This window comes from Erinaceus europaeus, chromosome 3, assembly GCF_950295315.1.
Source record: "Erinaceus europaeus chromosome 3, mEriEur2.1, whole genome shotgun sequence".
Lineage (NCBI taxonomy): Eukaryota > Metazoa > Chordata > Mammalia > Eulipotyphla > Erinaceidae > Erinaceus > Erinaceus europaeus.
Window position 1 is genome coordinate 39,445,682 of NC_080164.1, and position 21,549 is coordinate 39,467,230.

General features: G+C 42.1%; 1 protein-coding gene across 1 annotated transcript in view; it reads left to right on the forward strand.

The window, feature by feature from the left end:
• The window catches only part of EIPR1 (EARP complex and GARP complex interacting protein 1), a 208,610-nt gene that overhangs the window by 180,502 nt on the left and 6,559 nt on the right, over window positions 1-21,549 (forward strand). Inside the window, exon 6 of the mRNA XM_007518928.3 lies at window positions 19,616-19,752. Within this exon, the coding sequence (XP_007518990.1) occupies window positions 19,616-19,752 (137 nt within the window). The remainder of the gene's footprint in view (window positions 1-19,615; window positions 19,753-21,549) is intronic.

Here is a 21,549-nt window from a genome sequence, read left to right on the forward strand (position 1 = left end):
TGTGCTTGGGATCTTGATGGGGATAGCATTAAATTTGTAGATGGCTCTGGGTAGTATATTCATTTTGATGATGTTAATTCTTCCTACCCATGAACATGGAATATCTTTCCACTTCTTTGTGTCTTTTTCAATTTCCTTGAGTAGTGACTCATAATTTTCAGTATATAAGTCTTTCACTTCTTTGGTTAGGTTTACTCCTAGATATTTTATTGTTTTTGTTGCTATAGTAAAAGGAATTGATTTCTGGATTTCAATTTCTTCTAGCTAAGTGTTTGCATAGAGGAATGCCACTGACTTTTGAATGTTCATTTTGTAGCCTGACACCTTACTGTATTTCCTAATGATTTCCAAAAGCTTCTTGCTGGGTTCCTTAGGTTTTTCTGTGTATACTATAATGTCATCTGCAAATAAGGAGAGTTTGACTTCTTCTCTTCCAGTCTGTATCCCTTGAATTCCTTGTTCCTGCCTGATTGCTATGGCAAGAACTTCCAACACTATGTTGAATAGTAATGGTGATAGTGGGCAGCCCTGTCTAGTACCTGATCTGAGTGGAAATGCTTCCAGTTTTTCACCATTGAGTATGATGTTGGCTGTAGGTTTGCTATATATAGACTCCACTATCTTGAGGAATTTTCCATCTATTCCCATTTTTGTAGTGTTTTGATCGTAAAGGGATGTTGGATTTTGTCAAAGGCTTTCTCTGCATCTATTGATATGACCATGTGGTTTTTGATCTTGCTTTTGTTGATGTGGTGGATCACATTGATTGATTTACGTATATTAAACCAACCTTGCATGCCTGGGATAAACCCCACTTGGTCATGATGAACAATCTTTTTAATATACTGCTGTATCCAGATGGCTAGAATTTTGTTCAGTATTTTAGCATCTATATACATCAGAGATATTGGTCTGTATTTTTCTTTTTTGGTTGTGTCCCTGTCTGTTTTTGGTATCAGAGTGATATTAGCTTCATAGAAGCTGGCAGGGAGTATTCCAGTGTCTTCAATCTTCTGGAAAACTTTTAAAAGTAGAGGTATTAGTTCTTCTTTGAAGGTTTTGTAGAATTCATTTGTAAAACCATCTGGTCCTGGACTTTTATTTTTGGGGAGGTTTTTGATAACTGTTTCAATTTCATTGGCTGTGATGGGCCTGTTCATGTTATCCACTTCCTCTTTACTTAGTTTTGGAAGTTGGTAGGTATCTAGGAAATCATCCATTTCTTCCAGGTTTTCTAGTTTGGTGGCATATAGTTGTTCATAGTATCCTTGCATGATATGTTGAATTTCTGCGGTGTCTGTTGTGATATCTCCTCTTTCATTTACTATCCGATTTATTTGGGTCTTCTCCCTTTTTTGTTTTGTGAGTCTGGTTAAAGGTTTGTCGATTTTGTTTACTCTTTCGAAGAACCAACATTTACTTTCATTGATCTTTTGTATGGTTTTCCTATTCTCAATGTTATTGATTTCTGCCCTAACTTTAGTGCTTTCTGTCCTTCTGGTTGCTTTAGGGTTCCTTTGTTGTTCTTCTTCTAGGTCTTTAAGATGTGCAATCAGGCTGTTTATTTGTGCTTTTTCTTGTTTCCTAATGTGTGCTTGTATAGCTATGAACTTCCCTCTCAGTACTGCCTTAGCTGTGTCCCAAATATTTTGATAGCTTGTGTCTTCATTTTCATTGAAGTCTCGAAACATTATGATTTCTTCCTTGATTTCCTCTTTGACCCAGAGATTGTTAAGAAGTGTATTGTTGAGCTTCCACATTTTGGGACAATTACTAATCTTTTGTTGATTGTTAAGTGTTAGTTTAATTCCACTGTGGTCTGAGAAGATGCTTGGGATGATTTCAGTGCTCTTGAATTGGCTGATGCTGTCTTTGTGGCCTAACATATGGTCTATCCTTGAGAATGACCCATGTGGATTTGAGTAAAATGTGTATTCCAGTTTCTTGGGATGAATGACTCTGAAAATGTCCAATAGTTCTAGTTTATCTATCTCTTCATTTAGCTCTCTTATGTCTTTATTGATTTTCTGCCTGGATGATCTGTCAAGTTGAGAGAGTGGGGTGTTGAAGTCCCCTACTATGATTGTGTTGCTGCTAATATATTGCTGTAGCTCTTTCAGTAGAAGTTTGATGTATTTAGATGGCTTCTCATTGGGTGCATAGATGTTAATAATTGTTAAGTCCTCTTGATTGACTGATCCTCTGAGCATTAAGTAGTGTCCATCCCTATCTATTTTAATCTTATCTATTTTAAAGTCTATCATGTCAGATATGAGAATAACTGTTCCTACCCTTTTGTGTGGGCCATTGGCTTGTATGATAGTTTTCCATCCTTTCACTTTAAGTCTGTGTTTGTCTTGTTGAGTTAGGTGGGTTTCCTGTAGACAACATATTGTTGGGTTGTGTTTTCTGATCCATCTTCCTACTCTGTGTCTTTTAATCGGTGAATTCAGGCCATTGACATTTATTGATATCAAAGATTGAAGATATTTTAACGCCATTCTTGTAGAGTTTTAGAGTGTTCTGATATGTGTCCTATTTATGATGGTCTGACTGTTTATAGAAGACCTTTCAGAACTTCTTTCAGGGTAGGCTTGGTGATAGTTGATTCCTTCAACTGTTGCTTGTTTGAGAAGGTTTTGATGTCTCCATCTAGTCTGAATGACAGTCTAGCAGGATATAGTATTCTTGGTTGAAAACCTTTCTCATTGAGCACTCGATAGATATCTTGCCATTCTCTTCTGGCCTGTAGTGTTTGTGTGGAGAAGTCTGCTGCTAATCTTATGGGTTTTCCTCTGTAGATGACTCTGTTTTTCTCTTGCAGCCTTCAGGATCCTTTCTTTATCCTTATTCCTTTCCATTCTAAATATGATGTGTCTTGGTGTCTTTAAGTCTGGGTTAATTCTGTTTGGGACCCTCTGGGCTTCTTGAATCTTTATGTCTTTGATGTTGTCTAGACTAGAGAAGTTTTCAGCTATTATGGCCTGAAGAATGCTTTCTTCTTCTCCCTCTCTTTCTTCCTTATTGGTAAGCCAATAATGTGTATATTGTTTCTTTTGAAGTCATCCCATAGGTCTCTGTTGTTGTTTTCAGCATCTCTTAATCTCTTTTTGAGATCTCTTACTTCTTTTTTAGTTGTCTCTAATTCATCCTCGATCTTGCTAATTCTGTCTTCAGCCTCATTGATTCTATTCTCTCTCCCCTCTACTGTTTTCTGGAGTTCATCTATTTTGTTTCCCTGTTCTGATACTGTTTTAGCTTGTTCAGCTAGTTGTGTTCTTAGCTCAGCTATTTCAGCTTTCAGCTCTCTAATAACCTTGAGATAGTTAGTGTTTTCTTCCAGAGTCTCATTTGTTGTTCCTGTATTTCTGATTACAATTCTTTCAAACTCTTTACTAACTCCTGTGATTATTTCCTTAGCTAATGTTTGGATGTTGATCTCGTTATTTTGTGCTTCACGCTTTGGGGAGCTTTTAGCTGGACTGTTGTCCTGGTTAGTTTCTCAAATATTTCTTCTTGTTGGTTTACCCATTTTATATATTATGTTATGAGTTCCCTCTCTTAGTAATTTTCAAGTTACTGATCACTATTTCCTGGATTGACTTGTGTCAATCCAGTAAGGTAATTAAAGGGTTCACAGTGGTGGAAGTTGACAGTTGTTTCAATAGTATTTTAATCCCTGAGTTTGAACTCAGTGATTTAAAAGCCTCTTTTTTTTTTTTTTCTTCTCTGTAGGCTATGGGAGCCTGAGACTGACTCCTAACTAAGGCAGGGTGTGCAGAGATAGTCGGGTGGTTATGCAAAGAGACTTTCACAGCCCCACAGCTATGCCTCGGAGGTATAGGTCTTCTCCTGAATTTGCTGGTTAGATCTCTGTCCACCGGTGCTCCTCTCTGCCACTGCTCCAGATTCTGAGGGCAGTAGCAACGGAGACTCAGATTTGCACTTGGTGAGTCTCTGGGGAGTCCTCTCCTCCCTTCAGCTGTCCCCTTGTTGGTGGGACAGACTGGAGGTGGTATCTCAACTGATCGAGCGTCGGACTGCTACCAGCCACTTAGTCTCTCCCTAGGCTCCTCTCTGTCACCAGCCACGTCTTTGCACTCACCGGTGATTTGGTGGATTCCTGTAGTCATTCTAGTCCTGTCTTGTTTCAGTCCCAGGTGGTCTCCTTTGGTATTCCTAGTTGATCCAGGAGAGGAGAGGAGAGAAACAGATCTGCTGCTTGTAGCCCCGCCTCCCTCATGTTAATTAAATAGTGATTTATATGACTACAAATTGATCTGAGTGTACATAAACACCATTCCCACTACCAAAAGACTGTGTCCCATCCCATCCCTGCTACCCTTCCCCCCCACCTGTGAAGCTGAACATCCACCCTCACCCTCAACCCAGGACTTTTACTTTGGTGCCCTACTCCAAATTCAGTCAAATTCTGCTTTGAGTTTCCCTTTCTGTTATTCTTTCTCAACTGCTATTTGTGAGTGTGATCATCCCATACTTAACTTTATCTTTCTGACTTAGCTCACTTAACATAATTCCTTCTGGCTCCATCCAAAATGAGTCAGAGAAGGTGGGTTCATTGTTCTTAATAGTTGTGTAGTATTCTATTGTGTATATATACCACACCTTTCTCAGCCACGCTGAGTTTTTTTCTTATCTTCACAGTTTTGCCTCTTCCAGAATGTCATATACTTACCTTTTCAGCTTGGCTTCTTCTACTTAGTGTAAACATTTAAGGTTCCTCCAAGTATTTCTTTCTTTCTTTTCTTTTTTCTTTTTTTTTTTTTTTTGCCTCCATGATTATCACAGGGGCTTTATGCTGCACTATAAATCCATTGCTTCCAGAGCCCATTTTTCCTTTTTTAAACTTTTTATTCCATAGGACAGAAATTAAGACAGTGAAGAGAGAGAGAGAGAGAGAAAACTAGACACCTCCAGGCCTGCTTCACCATTTGTAAAGCATCCCCACTGTAGACAGGGAGTGGGGGCTCAAACCCATGTCTTTGCACATAGTTTTTTTTTTTAATTTTTTAAAAATTTTATTTATAAAAAGGAAACACTGACAAAACCATAGGATAAGAGGGGTACAACTCCATACAATTCCTACCACCAGAACTCCGTATCCCATCCCCTTCCCTGATAGCTTTCCTATTCTTTAACCCTCTGGGAGTATGGACCCAAGGTCATTGTGGGATGCAGAAGGTGGAAGGTCTGGCTTTTGTAATTGCTTCCCCGTTAAACATGGGCGTTGAGAGGTTGATCCATATTCCCAGCCTGCGTCTCTCTGTGCACTTAACTAGGTGTACTACCATCAACAATCCCCCACCCTGCCCCAGACCTTTCTGTGACCTAACAGCTTGTTTCTTTTTTTTCCTTACTGAATAATATTACCTTGTGCAGAAGGCTTTTCATTTTGATGAACCCTGGTCAGTTAGTCTTTCTTTTTACGGACTATGGCTTTGGTTTCGGGTTTGAGAGCTCTATGGCTAGCCTTGGATCCTGAGAATTTCTTTCTGGGATTTTTCTCTCTTAAGAGTTTGCATTTTACATTCCAGTTTGGGATCCATTTTCAGCAAATATTGTTTGGTCCCTGTGCCCTACCCTAGTGGGAGAGGGTGAACACAGAGATCTCTACATGGAGGTGGAGTGTAACATGATGTTTTCTGTGGTGTTTGTGTGGTTCCAAGCAGCACTGTTTCTATCTTGTAGGCTGCCTTTCCCTGCCCTCCACCTGCAACCAGCAGGACTTAGTTTTGGTTGCTGTTCTGAGGTCGTCACCTTCTTCAACTCTATGTCTGGGACAATCAAAGGAAAAGAAAATGCTGGTCCTCAGCATCATCTATTTGTCATGCTCCAACTGCCCCTCCCTACTTGGCAGTGGGCTTCTCTCCACCTTTGAGTCTCTCATACTTGTTTTGAATATAATGCCCATGGGGTTGGTATTCAGGTTGGGGTAAAAGTACATCTGCTCCCTTCCCTAGCAGATGGCCTGGGAGAGAATGGGAAGGCCGTTGCCCTCTGTCTATTGTTTTCTTCTCTCCAACTTGTGTTGTCAGAAGATCTTTGGTAATGTGGCTCCACTTTCACTGGCAAACACTACTCTATGCCTGGTCAGTGTAGGAACCAGCTCTCTGTCAACTCAGCAGATTCAGGTTGCCAGAAAGTGGGGTCAAGAAATGGTGAGATGACTCATGAGAGAAAGGTCTCCCCATGATATCATTTGACTTTCTCACATGACAGATAAGAAAAGTTAAGACTTAGGGTCAAGCAGTGGTGCACCCAGCTGAGCACATATGTTATCATGTACAAGAACCCAGGTTTGAGCCTCTCCTCTTCACTTGCAGGGAGGGGACACTTCACGAGTAGTAAAGCAGATCTTCAGGTGTCTACTTTACTCTCTCCTTCCCTTCCCAATTTCTTTGTTGTCCTATTCAAAACAAAACAACAACAAAAACAGAAGGGAAAAAAAGGGAAAAAGAAGAAAAGGCTACCAGGAGTGGTGGACTCATAGCCCCAAGTGATAATCCTGGTAGCAATTTTAAAAAAAGAGAGAGAAAAAAGTTAAGACTCAGGAAGACATGGATCTTTCTGATGGTGGCCTAGTTTGGTAGACTTGGCACTGATCCTCAGGTCCCTTTCCATGCCAGTATCCTGCAAAGCTGTTTTCTGAGAGCCTCCTTTGTGTCAGGTACCAGCTAGCTCTCCCTCAGAGCCTGTGGCTCAGTATTTGAAAATCTTGAATGGTCAATAACATTTATCCTGTGAGAGCTGAATAGAGAAAAGTACTTTGGAGAAGTTGAACAGTGAAAAGTTCTTTTGAGCAAAAGTTACTCATATGATAGTTAAGCAAACTTGGTAAACATTGATTAGTGGAAAACACGGTAAAACTATGAAAACTAGTTTTGTATAAGATTCACTACGAGAGCATTCCAGAAAACATTTAAAGTGGAGTCTATATCATTAATGCAAGTACAATTCTTAGTGCTATGGTTTTAAGAAGGCAGCTATAGGAATTCATATTTCAAGTTATTGTTTCCCCCCCCTTACTTTTTTTTTTTTTTGTCTCCAGGGTTATCACTGGGGTTCAGTGCCTGCATTACAAATCCACTGCTCCTAGAGGCCATCTTTTCCATTTTGTTGCCCTTGTTGTTATTATTGTTGTTGTTGCTGGTTAGGACAGAGAGAAATTGAGAAATAGAGAGAGGAGAGGAAGACAGGGGGGAAAGAAAGACACCTGCAGACCTGCTTCATCGCTTGTGCTTCACCTTGCAGGTGGGGAGCCAGGGGCTTGAACTGGGATCTTCTTAAATACTTTTTAAAATTAATTTATTATTGGATATAGACAGACAGAAATTGAGAGGGGAGGGGGATATAGAGAGGGAGAGAGACAGAGAGACATCTGCAGACGGACTTCACCACTCATGAAGCCTTCCCCTGCAGATGGGGATCAGGGGCTTGAACCTGGGTTCTTGTGCCCTACAGTGTGTGCGATTAACCAGGTGCGCCACCGATTGGCCCCCTTAAACTGGGATCTTTATGCTGGTCATTGCACTTCATGCCATGTGCACTTAACCTACTGTACTACTGCCCCCCCCACACACATATCTTAATATCAATGCACAATAGCTACATGTACCTTTTGGCTTCATGAATTTTTTTTTTTTTAAGATTTTTATTTATTTATTAATGAGAAACATAGGAGGAGAGAGAAAGAGCCAGACATCACTCTGGTACATGTGTTGCCGGGGATTGAACTCAGGACCTCATGCTTGAGAGTCCGATGCTTTTATCCACTGCGCCACCTCCCGGACCACTGGCTTCATGAATATTAATGACAACTAATACGTAATCTTTCTGATTACGTATTAGTTGTCATTAATACATTAATACATTAATACATTAACATTAATATTAATACATTAATACATTAATACATTAATACTCTTCCAAGCTCTGTTAGAGCTTGGAAGAGTAATCAGTAATATCCCAGACAAGCTTTTCTCAACTTCTCAAAAATGTTCTTTCTGGTAATAAACAATAAATCAAGAGGCTGGGTTGTGGCACACCTGGTTGAGTGCATTTGTTACAGTGTGCAAAGACCTGGGTTTGAGCCCCTAGTTTACCTCCTATGTGGGGGAAGCTTCATGAGCAATGAAGCAGTGCTGCAGGTCACTGCCTCCATCCCTGTCTCTCCCTTTCCTCTTCTCTATCAGGTAAGTAAATTAAACATAATTAAAAAGGATAAATCAAAAAATTTGAAAACTATGTTTAAGGAGAAGCTGCTTAACCTTGGCAGGCCAAGTATAGGTTCATCAGCTACACCAGGTTGAAATGCCTGCCATGTCCAAAGACTGAAGGGTGACATAGCAGTACATTACTTCAGACATACAGCTTCTGCTTTTTTGTAATTTGCCGTCCTGATCTGTAACGGGTTTATAATTTATTGGAAAAGGAGGCTGCCAACACTGACCAAGCCAAGTTTGAGCTGTGGAGCTGACCCTGCTCACTGCTGAACTGGCTGCTCTCACCAAATCATGTCTCTCTGTGGCTAGAGAACTTTGATATTAGTTTTTCTAAGCAGATTCTGGATTTTGGTTTTCTTCCCCCAATACCACCACCCTCCCAACCTCAATTTTTTTTTTTTAAATTTAAGAAAGGAGACATTAACAAAACCGTAGAGTAAGAGGGGTATAGTTCCGCACAATTCCCACAACCCAATCTCCATATCCCATCCCCTCCTCCGATAGCCTTCCCATTCTCTATATCTCTGGGAGTATGGACCCAAGGTCGTTGTGGGACCCTCAATTTTTTTTAACTGAGAAGTTTTCTAAAATTTCTTTATTGGAAGATTAATGGTTTACAGTAGACAGTAAAATACAGTAGTTTGTACATGCATAACGTTTCCCAGTTTTCAACATAACAATTCAACTCCCACTAGGTCCTCTTTTACCATCATGTTCCAGGACCTAAACCCCCACCCCCAACCCCGAGTCTTTTACTTTGGTGCAATACACCAAGTCTAGTCCAAGTTCTGCTTAGCATTTTCCCCGTTCTGATCTGATTTTTCAACTTCTGCCTGTGAGTGAGATGACCCCATATTCATCCTTTTGTTTCTGACTTATCTCACTTAACATGATTTCTTCAAGCTCCATCCAAGGTGGGGTGAAGAAGATGAATTCACCATTTTTAATACCCGAGTAGTATTCCATTGTGTATATATACCACCACTTATTCAGCCACTCATCTGTTTTTGGACGCCTGGTTTGCTTCCAGGTTTTGGCTATTAGAAATTGTGCTGCTATGAATATAAGTATATATAAATTGTTTTGGATGGGTATGTTTGGTTCCTTAGGATATATCCCCAGGAAAGGAATTGCAAGGTTATAGAGTAGGTCTAATTTAAGCCTTCTGAGGTTCTCCAAACTGCTCTCCACAGGCCAACCTCAGTTTTTTTTTAATGGATGTTTTATCTATGACTCTCCTTAATTCCTTTGACCCTTGGCCCTCCCTTATCTTTCTTGGTTATTAACATTGACTTTCTCTGTTCCTTTTTGTTGTTGTTGTTCCTTTTTTTAAAAAGAAAAATCTTTATTTATTTATTATTGGATGGAGACAGAGAGAAGTTGAAAGAGGAAGAGGAGATAAGAGAGGGACAGAGACAGAGAGACACCTGCAGTCCTACTTCACTACTTATGAAGTTTTCCCCCTGCAGGTGAGGACCAGGGGCTTGAATCCAGGTCCTTGTGCACTGTCAGGTGTGCATTTAAGCAGGTGCACCACCACCTGACCCCCTCTGTTCCTTTTTCACTCCCCCAACCCTATCCCTTAGCTCTCTTTTCAAACCTAGAGGGTGTAGGGTATGGAGAAACCCCAGACCCAAGATTCCATTTGCTCTTACTTGGATCACAGAGAGAACTAAGAGACAGCAGCACCCTTTGGCACCCTTCCTGTAGCCTCAGCTCTTACACCTGTCTACCCACTTTCTTTATCCCCTGCCTGAGAACTGGGCTACTTCCAGGTGAGCAGTATGTACCAACTGAGCTCACACTCAGAATTTCTATTAAATTAAGCCTTGCATGTTAAATTTTTTTTAAAAAAAGGTTTTACTAGAGCTGATTTTGCTAGGGCAGCCTATGACAGGCAGAAACTAGTATCTGTGGAGAAGAGAATCCCAGAGGGCAGAGACCCATGGGGGAGGAGGTTACTAAAGGCTGTGAGTGAGTCCATGGGCGTCTGGGCAGCACACCAGACTCCAGCATCAAGTTCTGTCTCTGCCACTCATTCACACATGACCTGGTCTAAGCCTCATAGTTTCCATCTGTAAAGCAAGGGTCAATGTCTATGTAGCTGAAATGGGATGATTTACCAGTAGAAACCATGGGAGGCCAGCATGCCTAGTGCATGGCAAGCAGTCAGTATTTACCTAATGGGTGAATGAATGGTGGATGGATGATAGATGAGTGTTTCGATGGTAAATGCCTATATGTATGGGTAGGTGGGTGGTGGATGGATAGGAAGATTAGTGGAAGGAATGACATTGAAGGGATGCACGGGTAATGGATGCATGAGCGAAGACTGAAAGAAGTGGCTAGAATACATGATCTCTAAAACTAAATTATGAATGAGGATCAGCTCGCCCAGTAGGCTTCTAGAACAGTGGCAAAAGGTGCAGAGAAGAGAAACTGAGACCCCCCCCAAAGTATGTTTACTCCATAATTAAATTACTTTTCCAATGTCAGCAAGTGATGATCACACCTCAGACATAAAGGGTACAGTGAGCTTTGATTATGCTGTGCTCTCAGTTTGTTAAGCCTTTATTATTCATCATGAAAGCTTTTTTTTTTTCCTCACTTCAAAAAAATCAACTATAATTAGACCTATTTCTCCCATAGATCACTGATGTCTAACTGGTGTCACAAAAATACTTTTATATTCTGGTCTACCTTTGTGGAAAAAAAATTCATCTCCCCCATAGAGCTTTTTAGTTTTGAACGTAGAACAAAATCAAATCCCCATTTTTTTTTTCCCAGGAGAGCTTGGGTCTTGTAAGCACCAAAGAGGGAACAGCCCTTTACCACTCTCCTTCCTATAAGTAGAGTCCTGTTTGAAATAAATTGAAAATAAACAAACAGCCTCATTCCCTCATCAGTGCTGGCACCAAATGCCCTGTGTTTATTTTATTTTATTTATTTTTACTTTTCTATCATTACTGTTCTGAACTGGTAGAGAGAGAGAGAGAGAGAGAGAGAGAGAGAGAGAGAGAGAAAAAGGGACAGAGGGAGAGAGGGAAAGATAGCAGGCCACCAAAGATTCCTCCAATGTGGTGGAGGGCAGTCTCAAACCAAGATCATGTGCAAGATGAAGTAGGTGCACTAACCAGGAGAGCCATCTTGCTAACCTCTGTACACATTTTATAAAGGCAAGAAGACCAGTTCTCAGACCTCCCTGCTGCCAGTTAGCTCTTTGAACCCTGTATTGCAGCTTCCCAGGTTCTGTGTCCTCTTATGGATGAGAGCCCACCAGGCTAACAAGTGATTTGGTGAGCCACTCCTAGGAACCAGGAAGCCAGACCATCCCTGGACATCACTGATGGGGTTAGCACGACCACCTTCTCCTGCTCTTTCTCCAAAGCGCTATGCACCAGCTTCTCAGGCTGGAAAGAATCCTCTGTAGCAGGATCTCCCACAGTGAGCTCAGTTACTGGTTCTCTTCTTTTCCTTCCACATACTGAGAGCAGCAAGGGCCCCAGGGACTAGCCAGCCATTCCCAGATCGACCAGCACTCTACCAGATTCTCAGGCACTCACCCTGCTCTCCCCAAAACAGTGGCAGTCTTCTCACTTCTACCCTGGTGTCCAAAGATAGATCAGAGCTGTGGGCATTATTGGACTTCTATAGAATTATCAGCAAATTTAATCCCTTAATCCCCATAATCCTGTGGGAAGGTGTCATCCCCCCTCACCACCACCCCCCCCATGAGTTAAAGAGGGGAAGCTGTTCACTAGGAAGCAAAGCTGGGACTCCACTTCAGGGAGTTCATAGCTAAAGCAGGAGTTGGAATTCCCACCTGAGAGAGACCAAGGATGTCCCCAAATCCATAGCAGCACCTGCCAGTGTCACTTCAAGTTAGTATTGTGGTTGTATCAGGTAGGGTGCTTTCTGTTGCAGAATATGAAAAAGGACTTAAAGAATGAGATTTTTTCTTTTTTTGGTCTGATGGAACAAGAAACATGGAAACAAAGTGACTCCAGGGTTGGTTAATTCATTGTCTCCACAATATCGTTAAGGACTTAGCTACTTTACCTGTTTCTGCTTCTGCCATGTTCATATGTCACTGCCCTCCTCCTGTCATCTCTGCAAAGTGATCGTCGAGATTCCAAACTGTCTATCACATTCAGAGTCCTACAACATTAACAAAGACAAGGCAGATTTGTCTCCTGAACCTCCCTTTGTTTGTAAGGAAGGGTTTTCCTAGACATCTCTCTGTCCCTTTGTTAGACACAGACACTTATCCCAGCCTAAACTGATCAATGGTAAGGAGATTGTGCACATCATACTTGAGCTGGAGCATTCTCTCAGCCCTGAGGGTGTGAATGAAGTCCATCAGGTAGAAGGAAGTTTGAGGGGGCAATAATGGCTGTTGCATAAGGATGTGTGTCCCTCTGGTAGTTTTCTGAGCACCAGGCTTAGACTGGCTTATGTGGGATGTTTCCTGTCCCTGATGCCCTGAGAACTGCAGCCCTGCAAGTGTTTTGCTTTGTTGTCCTCATTCCAAGAAGGTGAGGAGGTGACACTTTTCTCAGCAGGCCCTGTGCTATCCTCAGTGGAGACTGGTGTGTATGTTCTAAGTGCTATGTGCTCAGTGCTGCCATCTCCATGGTGCACCCCCCCCCTGCCCCCCGCACCAGCCCGGCACCATCAGTGCTGACGGTCTCTGTTGCAGGGAGTTAAGCTTTTGTCTTTGGAAATCCTCCGCTGAGGTTCAACTTAAATGCATCTGTGTGAACTGCTTTCACAGGTGCCAGTCCTGGTGTTTTGTTCATTAGAAAGCAGGTGCGTCCTTTGTTCACATCCTGGCAGTGGTAACCCCTCTTCAGAGGTGGTTTGTGGGATTCCTTTAATCATCCCTTCTGGACAGGGAAGCACTGAATATTTCTCTTTAATGCTGAAAAACAGATTATTGTGTGCATTGCACCCTCTGGAGTTCTTGCTGAGTTCTGTCTCCGTGTCACCAGGAATCCAAAAAAATTATGATTGATTAACCTTACAACTTACACTGTGCACGCTCCCTCAAAGATTAGTGGTGAAATCTCTTTCAGGTTTTCATTAAAATTTAGCTTTCAGACTTCTCTGCAGAGAGAACCTCAAGGCACAGAGTTTCCACAGGGGAGTTGTGGCAAGAGACAGGTCCTGATTGCGTACTTCTTGCTGTGTGATGGTGGGCAAGTTCCTATCCCTCTTTGGGTTTTGAGTTTCCTGTTGGTGAGGTAAGGGACTAGACTAGGCTGTTTCTAAGCTGTTCAATCCACTCACATTCTCCTCCTGTGCTCTGGTAGTGCAGGTATAGTTATCTATTGACTTCTAGCAAATCCCCACCAAGCTGACTTCTCACACAGGCCACATTAGCCACTACATTTCTAGTTTCTTATGCAGTGTGGCCAGGGTTTTAATGGGCTGGGATCTCCTCTGAGGTTTGGATTAGGAAGAATCTACCCTGTGTTCATGGACAAGGGCAGAGTGTGGTCAGACTGAATTCTGGATTCCTCACAGGCTGTTGCTCAGCAGAGGCTACCCATGTCCCCTGTCATATGGACCCAAATGCTGCAGCAACTTGCTTAGTCAAAACCAGCAAGACTTGGAAGGACCCGGGTTCAAGCCCCCAGTCCCCACCTATAGGGGAAAAGCTTCACAAGTGGTGAAGCAGGGTTGCAGGTGTTTCTCTCCCTCTCTACCTCCCCCTTACCTCTCAGTTTCTGGCTGTCTATCCAATAAACAAAGATGATAATAAAAAAAAAGTTAAAAAATTTTTAAATAACAACAGCAAAAAAAGCCAGCAAGATTGAATGGCAGGCAAAACCTAATCTAATATAACAGATTGGGCCCTCCTCAATCGCTATCGAACAGGCCATGGCCGGTGCGCCACTGTGTTCCATCGCTGGGGAGCCAGAGACGACCCAAACTGCCCCTGCAGCTACAGACAGACTATGACCCACATAGTCAACGACTGCCACCTCTCCAGATTCAAAGGAGGTCTCGAAACTTTACATCAGGCTCAACCTGACGCTGTTGACTGGCTACGGAAGAAGGGCAAATGCTAGAAGAAGAAGTGTGTAATGTCTCTCAGTTTTGAGGAATTATCTTGGTTTAGAGTCCATTTATTCAGGTGTTGGAGTGGAGATGTGGGGGGTGAGGGGCACGCTGTACAGGCTGGGCGGGCCAGGGGTTGCACCATAGGGCTACTTTAGACCCCACTTGCCACAAGGTTTTCTGCTTCCAGCTTCTTTATATGTGCAGGTTAATCTTCCACAAACTTCTCCTCATTGTGCTGGCTGATTCAAGGACATCCCAATCACGATTCCTTTGCCTGGCTCAGTACACACCTTCTCCCCTCTTCTGCTTGTCCTTGATTCCCTGTTCTTATATTCATTGTCTCTTTGCTTTGTCTTTGTTTTTGCTTCCAGGTGCACCTTTACTGATTCAAGTTCTGTTTAGCCTGAAAGCCAACCATGTGTCCTGCAGCCTCACAGAACCCTTTTCTTGTTGTTCCAACCTAAATTGGTTCCACTTCCTCTGAAATATCTCTAAACTTAACATCCCTGTTTTATCTTGGCCTTGTCACATGCTAGTTTCTTTCTTTTTTAATTTTTAAAAAATTATTTATTTTTATATTACAGAATTACATGTCGACAGGGGTTTGAATCCACACCATTCCCACCACCAGAGTTCTAAATCTTCACTCACCCCACTACAATCCACCACAGTTCTAAAGTTGTAGACATGGGCCAACCATCTTCTCTATAACTATCTGTCCACATTTATACAATTGCCACCCCTTTTTTCCTGATTCAACCCTCTCTTCCTCTCCATGCCACTCATTACTACCTCCATATGTCCGTCTCCTTTTCATTCTCTCTCTCTGGGTGCTGACAGAGCTAGAGCTCAGTGCCCTCTTATCTTCCTCCTATCACTTCTCCTTCACTGGGAGTATATATCAAGGTTGTTTTGGGGAGCAGAGGGTAGGAGTTCTGGCTTCTGTAATTGCTTCTCTGCTGAGCATCACATGCCAGTTTCTTATGGCACAGTGACTTAATCACTCTACACCTGTTTCTGTGAAATGGGGATGCAGATATGCACGTCACTTGATGGATGATTTAACATGGAATGAACATGTGGAGTGATAAGTAACTCCATTAGTATTACCACAGGAGTGTTTCCTTTGTGAGTGTACTTACTGCTGTAACCACAAGGGAAGTGAACAGAGTGAGCTACTGTCTGATCCCACCTGCATCCCACAGTGTTCAGTGAATACCTGTTGCCTAGTTGCAAGGTAGATTGCTGCCTAGTTGATGGATTAGTTAGTTAACTAGCTTACTATTTCAGAAAACTTGAATAGCCCATAAACTAGAGCTTAGAATACTTTTTGCACATTGTGGGTTTGGGGAGGAGATAGTGTTTCATTTTGCTGCCCAAACTCTTCCCAGGATTCCTTTATGAGTTAGAAAGGATAAATAGAGAGTGTTGGTGACAAAGCCATTCTATTGGGGATTCCACTTGGGTTGCTTTGCACAAGGCTATAGACTGTCCCTGCTTGGAATGGCTTGATAGTGTTTACTTTACACTAGGCTCTTGAGGAATGAGCTTGTTAGTTCACTACATTAAATTTTAATAGTATATGTCTTTTAAAGATATGACCTTAAGTTGTGATTTTTCTGAAGAGTTTGATAATGAATCAATTTGTTTAATGGAAAATTAATTAGAATGCTGACTGTTGATTAGCTTGAGGATATCTTCAACCTTTTTATATTCCTGCTTGTAGATTTTTTAGATTTTAGTTTTTATAGTTGAACAATTATCAAAGAATAATCATTGATTTGATAGATAGTTCTTTGGTATATTAAAATAGCACCTGTAAAATGTTTGTTTGACTATTTTTTTCCTAAAGGGGTTACAGAAATATTTCACAGTTACAGTGTCCCAAGTTGAAAAAGATAAAGCCAACAGTTAGCATATTCTGCTCCTGGAGGCTGTTTTTTCCCTTTTGTTGCCCTTGGTGTTTATCATTGTTGTTGTTATTATTATTGTTGTTGTTGGATAAGATAGAGAGAAATCAAGAGAGGACGGGAAGACCAGGGCAGGAGAGAAAGATAGACACCTGTAGACCTGCTTTACTGCTTGTGAAGTGACCTACCTGCATTTGGGGAGCTGGGGGCTTGAACTGGGATCCTTTCCCTAGTCCCTGCTCTTTGTGCCATGTGCACTTAACCTGCCCCCTCCAGTCTACTTCTTCAATAATGAATATTTTAAAATCATTTTAATATTTGAGGTGACTTTGTCCCTGATTCTCCTTGACTATCTCCTCACTACTGTTGGACAATTTTATTTTTACTTCCTCCTGAATCAGCTCTTCTGAAACACCATTGGCTTAGAGCTTAAGTCCCAAGTTAGGATGTTTCTGCTCCACTCTCTTCCTCCCATCGTGGGTTGATGACTCTGTGGTGACTGGTGTTCTGTGTGGTCACTTCAGGAACAGGCCCTTCTTTCTGTAATCACCTGTTCAGGTCCACTGTGATGATCCTAAGTATTTCCCGTGTACCAACTGAAAATAATTTGTCCTTGCCCTAGATTGAATTCTTCTATTTGAAGACATGGAAAGAAAGGGGAGATGTCCCCTTTTATTATGTACCCCTCAGCCTAGGCATAGCCCCCATAGATGTCCCTGGGTGCTCTGTGACTTTACTCACTTGACCATTGCCTGGCTGATCCTGAGGGACACCTGGCCAGGTTGAGTTGGTTAACATCCTTGTTCAGGAATTTGAGGATCTAAGGACTAACTGTTCAACCTTCTATGGAAGGTCCTCAAGGGGGTTCAGGTTGAGGTGCTCAGCACTGATACTCCCTCCCTATAGGTGTTTTTGAGGAAGCCAGCCTCGAAGGTGAATGGGAGGGCCAAAGGATGGAGGGGCTCTGAATTGTTTCTGATGTTCCCCTGACAACACTGCAGGCTTCAGTTGCTTCTTTGTTGAGCTGGTTCAGGTTGGGTTTCTGCCCTGAGCATCTGGTCTGTGACGTGCTCTGTGAGTGCTGGGATCTTTGGGGAGGACTGCCTTTTTTTTTTTTTTTTTTTTTTGTCTCACTGCCAGCTAGCTTCCTTTCTATCCTGTGAGACTGTCTCCTGTATGACATCTTTTCAGGTCCCTGGCCTTGTCCCTCTAGTTCCAAGGCAATGTGCTGCTACATGGTCTCCATGGCTTTTCAGGGACCATCTGCATGTACATCTACTTGGTACTGTGGCCAGTGTCAACTTTCAAGTTATAGTTAATCCAAAGAAAACTCTGTTGCATGCCAAGCATATTCACGTTGTTTGGTTCCTGCCTCTGCCCGCATTGCCTTCTGCATCACTTTTGCTTTTCACTCTTGGCACTCCCAGGCCCATTTCAGATTCTGGCTGCTCCCTGGAGCCTGCTTGAATGTGATCTGAGACCCCAGAGCACTGGACCTGCTCTTTTCTTCCTACTTTGTGTTCTAGTGATTCATTCCTCTGTGCTGTTCCCTGGTTCAGTATCCCCCACAAGTAGGGGAGTAATAAATATTTCTTATACAAAAGTATCCCTTATGTTTCTTTCTTTCTTTTTTTGGTGGAGGATTAATAAATTACATATTATCTGTAGAGTAGCAGAAGGAATATTTCATGGGGGGGGGATTATAAAACAAAAGCTTCAGTTTCTCCTTAGGAGACAGGATTCTACTTCCCAGCACCCTGTTGGCTTGTGAGGCAGTCAGGGGTCAGGGTGGTAGGAGGGTTTAGACCTGGAATTGCCAGGGGAGTACCTCTGAAGGCTCCCCATAAACCAAGGAAGACAGGCAGTGCAGACATAGCTTGAGGGGTTCCTAGAGATGATTATCACTATGCTAGCACCTTATGCCTAGTACCAGTCTGGCTGGTCACACCTTCGTTCCTTTCTTCTCATTCTTTTCAAGCTTTTCATTCTTGTAGGAAGCAAAGAAGAGGGTACTTACCAGCAAGAGGAAGGAGTTTAGTGTGGGCTGTGATGTGCTGAGACCAGAGATACATAATATGCACAATTTGCTGAACCAGGAGGCAGAGCAAATTTTTTGGATAAAGCTAAGACACAAAATAATTCATAGAGAAGGTGAAGTTTTTTGTTTGTTCGTTTTTTTGTCCTGTTGGCTGGTTAGTGTGTCCTGGATCCTGAGTGGCTGACCTTTTAATGCACTTGTTATTGAAATAAAGATTCACTCTGAAGTCTTTTTTTTTTTTCAAATCTGTCACTGCTATCATGTTTTTTTTTTTTTTTTTTACTGGGCTAGTCTCTCCATAGAGGAAATTGTGTGTTTTCCATCTAATCTGTAGCCAAATTTCATTCTACTCACTGTCTGTTTCTGTAGGGTCAGATAGAGGATGAAAGAGATAGGGAGGGATAGACAAAAAGGATAGACATTTGCAACACTACTACTACCACTTGTTAATGGTAATGTATATGCTTTTCTCTTATGGTGTCTGGGCACCCACCCTGTACCATTACCACCAGGGCCCTCCATAAAGCACTGAGATGAGGGAGTACCCTCGGCCTGCAAGAAACCAGGTGACCTATTATACTCACTCCCCCACCTAATCCTAACCTTCCTTGGGCAATCTCCATAGACATTCTGATTGCTTTCATGAGTGAGGTCCCTGTTAAGTGAAAATGAATGGAGTGATATGGCTTGTATACAGTAGGAAAGGCACGTGGCAGAGGGCATGAGAGATGTATGAGGAACACTCTGGCTGGAATACTGTGTGAATTGATTGCCAGCCCCAAATCAAAATAGCTGTATATCCAGTGTGATACTCCTTTGTGCATGAAATTCTAGGGTGTGAGGAACACACAGGGTTGAAGACTTAACTCTTTCAGCATGTTAAGATTTCAGCCCCAAGAAACAGACTTTGGGAGTAGGGGACCGGGTCGAGATGGTCTTGAGCACAGTGTCTAATCAGGTCAAACCTGATTTATCTTCCATTATCAGGAGTTGTCTGAGTGATTTTACTTGCTCTGCCTCTGTCTTTGGAGGAAACCAGGTGTTTGAGTTGTTGCCCATTGTTGCTTCACATTTGAGAAGATTGTTTCCAATCACACACGTGCAAGTCCTGTTTAATAGAGAGTCTATTAATATTTCTCTATTTTTGCTGCTCTCAGTGTTATAGTTTTCCCCAACAAAGTTCAAGCATTCTTTGCCTTTGAAGAGGAAGAAAAAACAAAGCCAGATCTTCCTAAGTATTTTCAATATTATCTTTAGTATTTTGCTCTGCGGACAGGATACCCTCTTAAGCTTTCAAAAAAAAGAGTTCAAATTATGTGTGTTTTCTTCTCCTTTTGAAAATATCATCAACTGCCCAGCTGGCCAGTTCGGCATCCCTGGAAGGGAAGGGACAGTTGAAGTTCACTTCGGGACGGTGGAGCCCACATCACAACTGCACTCAGGTGGCCACGGCGAATGACACAACTGTGCGAGGGTGGGACACTCGCAGCATGAGGTCAGTGACAGCACCGGCCACACTGTGGCCTGCCTCCCCTCCACCCCTAAGTCAAAATTGTATATCAGTGTGAGTGAGATTCCTTTACCCATGAAGGGATGGTGTAGAGAGGTCACATGGCTTGTTTGGGATCATCTTATTTTTGTAGGAAATCATGACTCTTGCTTTTTTTCTCCACCTTGACTTGAGCAGTGTGTTCACTGCTGTGGAACTGTCAGCCTTCATTTGAGTGTTAAGTGTTCCATGTGGACCACCCTTTGGAAGTAGTGGCTTTTGATTTAAAAATAATTTCTTGTATGTATGTTAAAATCAAGCTTCTGTAATAAGATTGTGAGCTTCAAGAATGAGATGGTGAATGGTGGTGACTGCTGATTCTCAGCCCCCATGATTAGACCACCAGTTGGCAGTTGCATTCCCCCAATCAAGTTTCTGGAGTTTTCTGTGACCACTTCTGTGCCTGCAAGATACATACCTATCGGGTAATCATAGTTTGTCATTTAAGTCATTATATGCAACAGCCAGCAGTTCTAATGGAACAAATAAGAGTGATTTTTCTGTTCCAGGTGTGGTTTTGATAGGCAAAGGAGTGATGGTGTGCACTTCTGTTGTCATGGCAACGGAAGCTAGTGCAAGCTTTTTTAAGATGCAGTTTATCCCCTCAGCACACCATAATTTATCACTAAGCTGCAAAGACGAATGTCACAAAATAACCTGTGTTGTCTTGAAGAGTAGGGGCGCACAACTTGAAATCTACTTTCTTACTCCTCTCTTGAAAATTTAGAGGATGGTAAATAATCAGTCACCACTTCCTCAGCATGTGTGTATAACATATAAAGAAACTGCTTAGTTTCATAACCAGAAAATGAGGACTATGGCCTTAGACGATACTTAGACCAGTTGAATTTGAATTCTGTCTCTATAGGTCCTGTGGCCTTTTCCTCTGTTTTCATTGCCCCTTAAAGGATGTGAAGAATTTTAGTATCTCAAACAGAAAAAACTCAGACTGAAATGCTAGACCCCCTACCTAAAGATAACAGCTGTGACTTCAGGTGAAAGCATTCTAGAGTTACTTCCTTGTGTTACTGTCTCCTTGGAGTAGTGAATAGCAAGAGGCAGGGGGCTACCTTCTCCTCTACTGCTGTTCTCATCTGCAGTCAGTTCTGGTTTTAACTTAGCAGGGATACTTTTAATATTTCACTGGGAATATGTCACACTTTTGTGTTAAAACTGCTGCCACTGAGTCTAAATTGGTCCAACCCCTGTGGAGAGCAGTATGGAAAACTTTCAGAATGCTAGAAATGAGCATATCGTACGACCCAGTAATTCCCCTCCTGGGGATTTATCTTAAGTAAACAAACACATCTATACAAAGAGACTGTGTACACCTATATTCATAGCAGCATAATTTGTAGTGGCCCAAACTTGGAAGCAACATAGGCTGAGAAAGTTGTGGTATATATACACAGTGGAATACTACTCAGCTATTAAGAATGATGAAGTCATTTTCTTCACCTCATCTAAAAGTGATGAGATAAGAAGCTTGAAAGAATCATGTTAAGTGGGATAAGCCAGGAAGAGAAGGGTGGATTTGGGATGTTCTTACTCATGGGTAGAACTTAAGAAAAAAAATAACAGAAAGGGGAAACACAAAGTAAAACTTGGACTAACTTGATATGTTACGTCAAAGCAAAGGATTCAGGGGAAAGAGAGCAGGGAGAGGTGGAGGCAGGGTGAGGTTTCAGATTCTGGTGCATAATAATGGAAAAGGACCTAGGTTGGGGATGAGAGTGCTTTGCA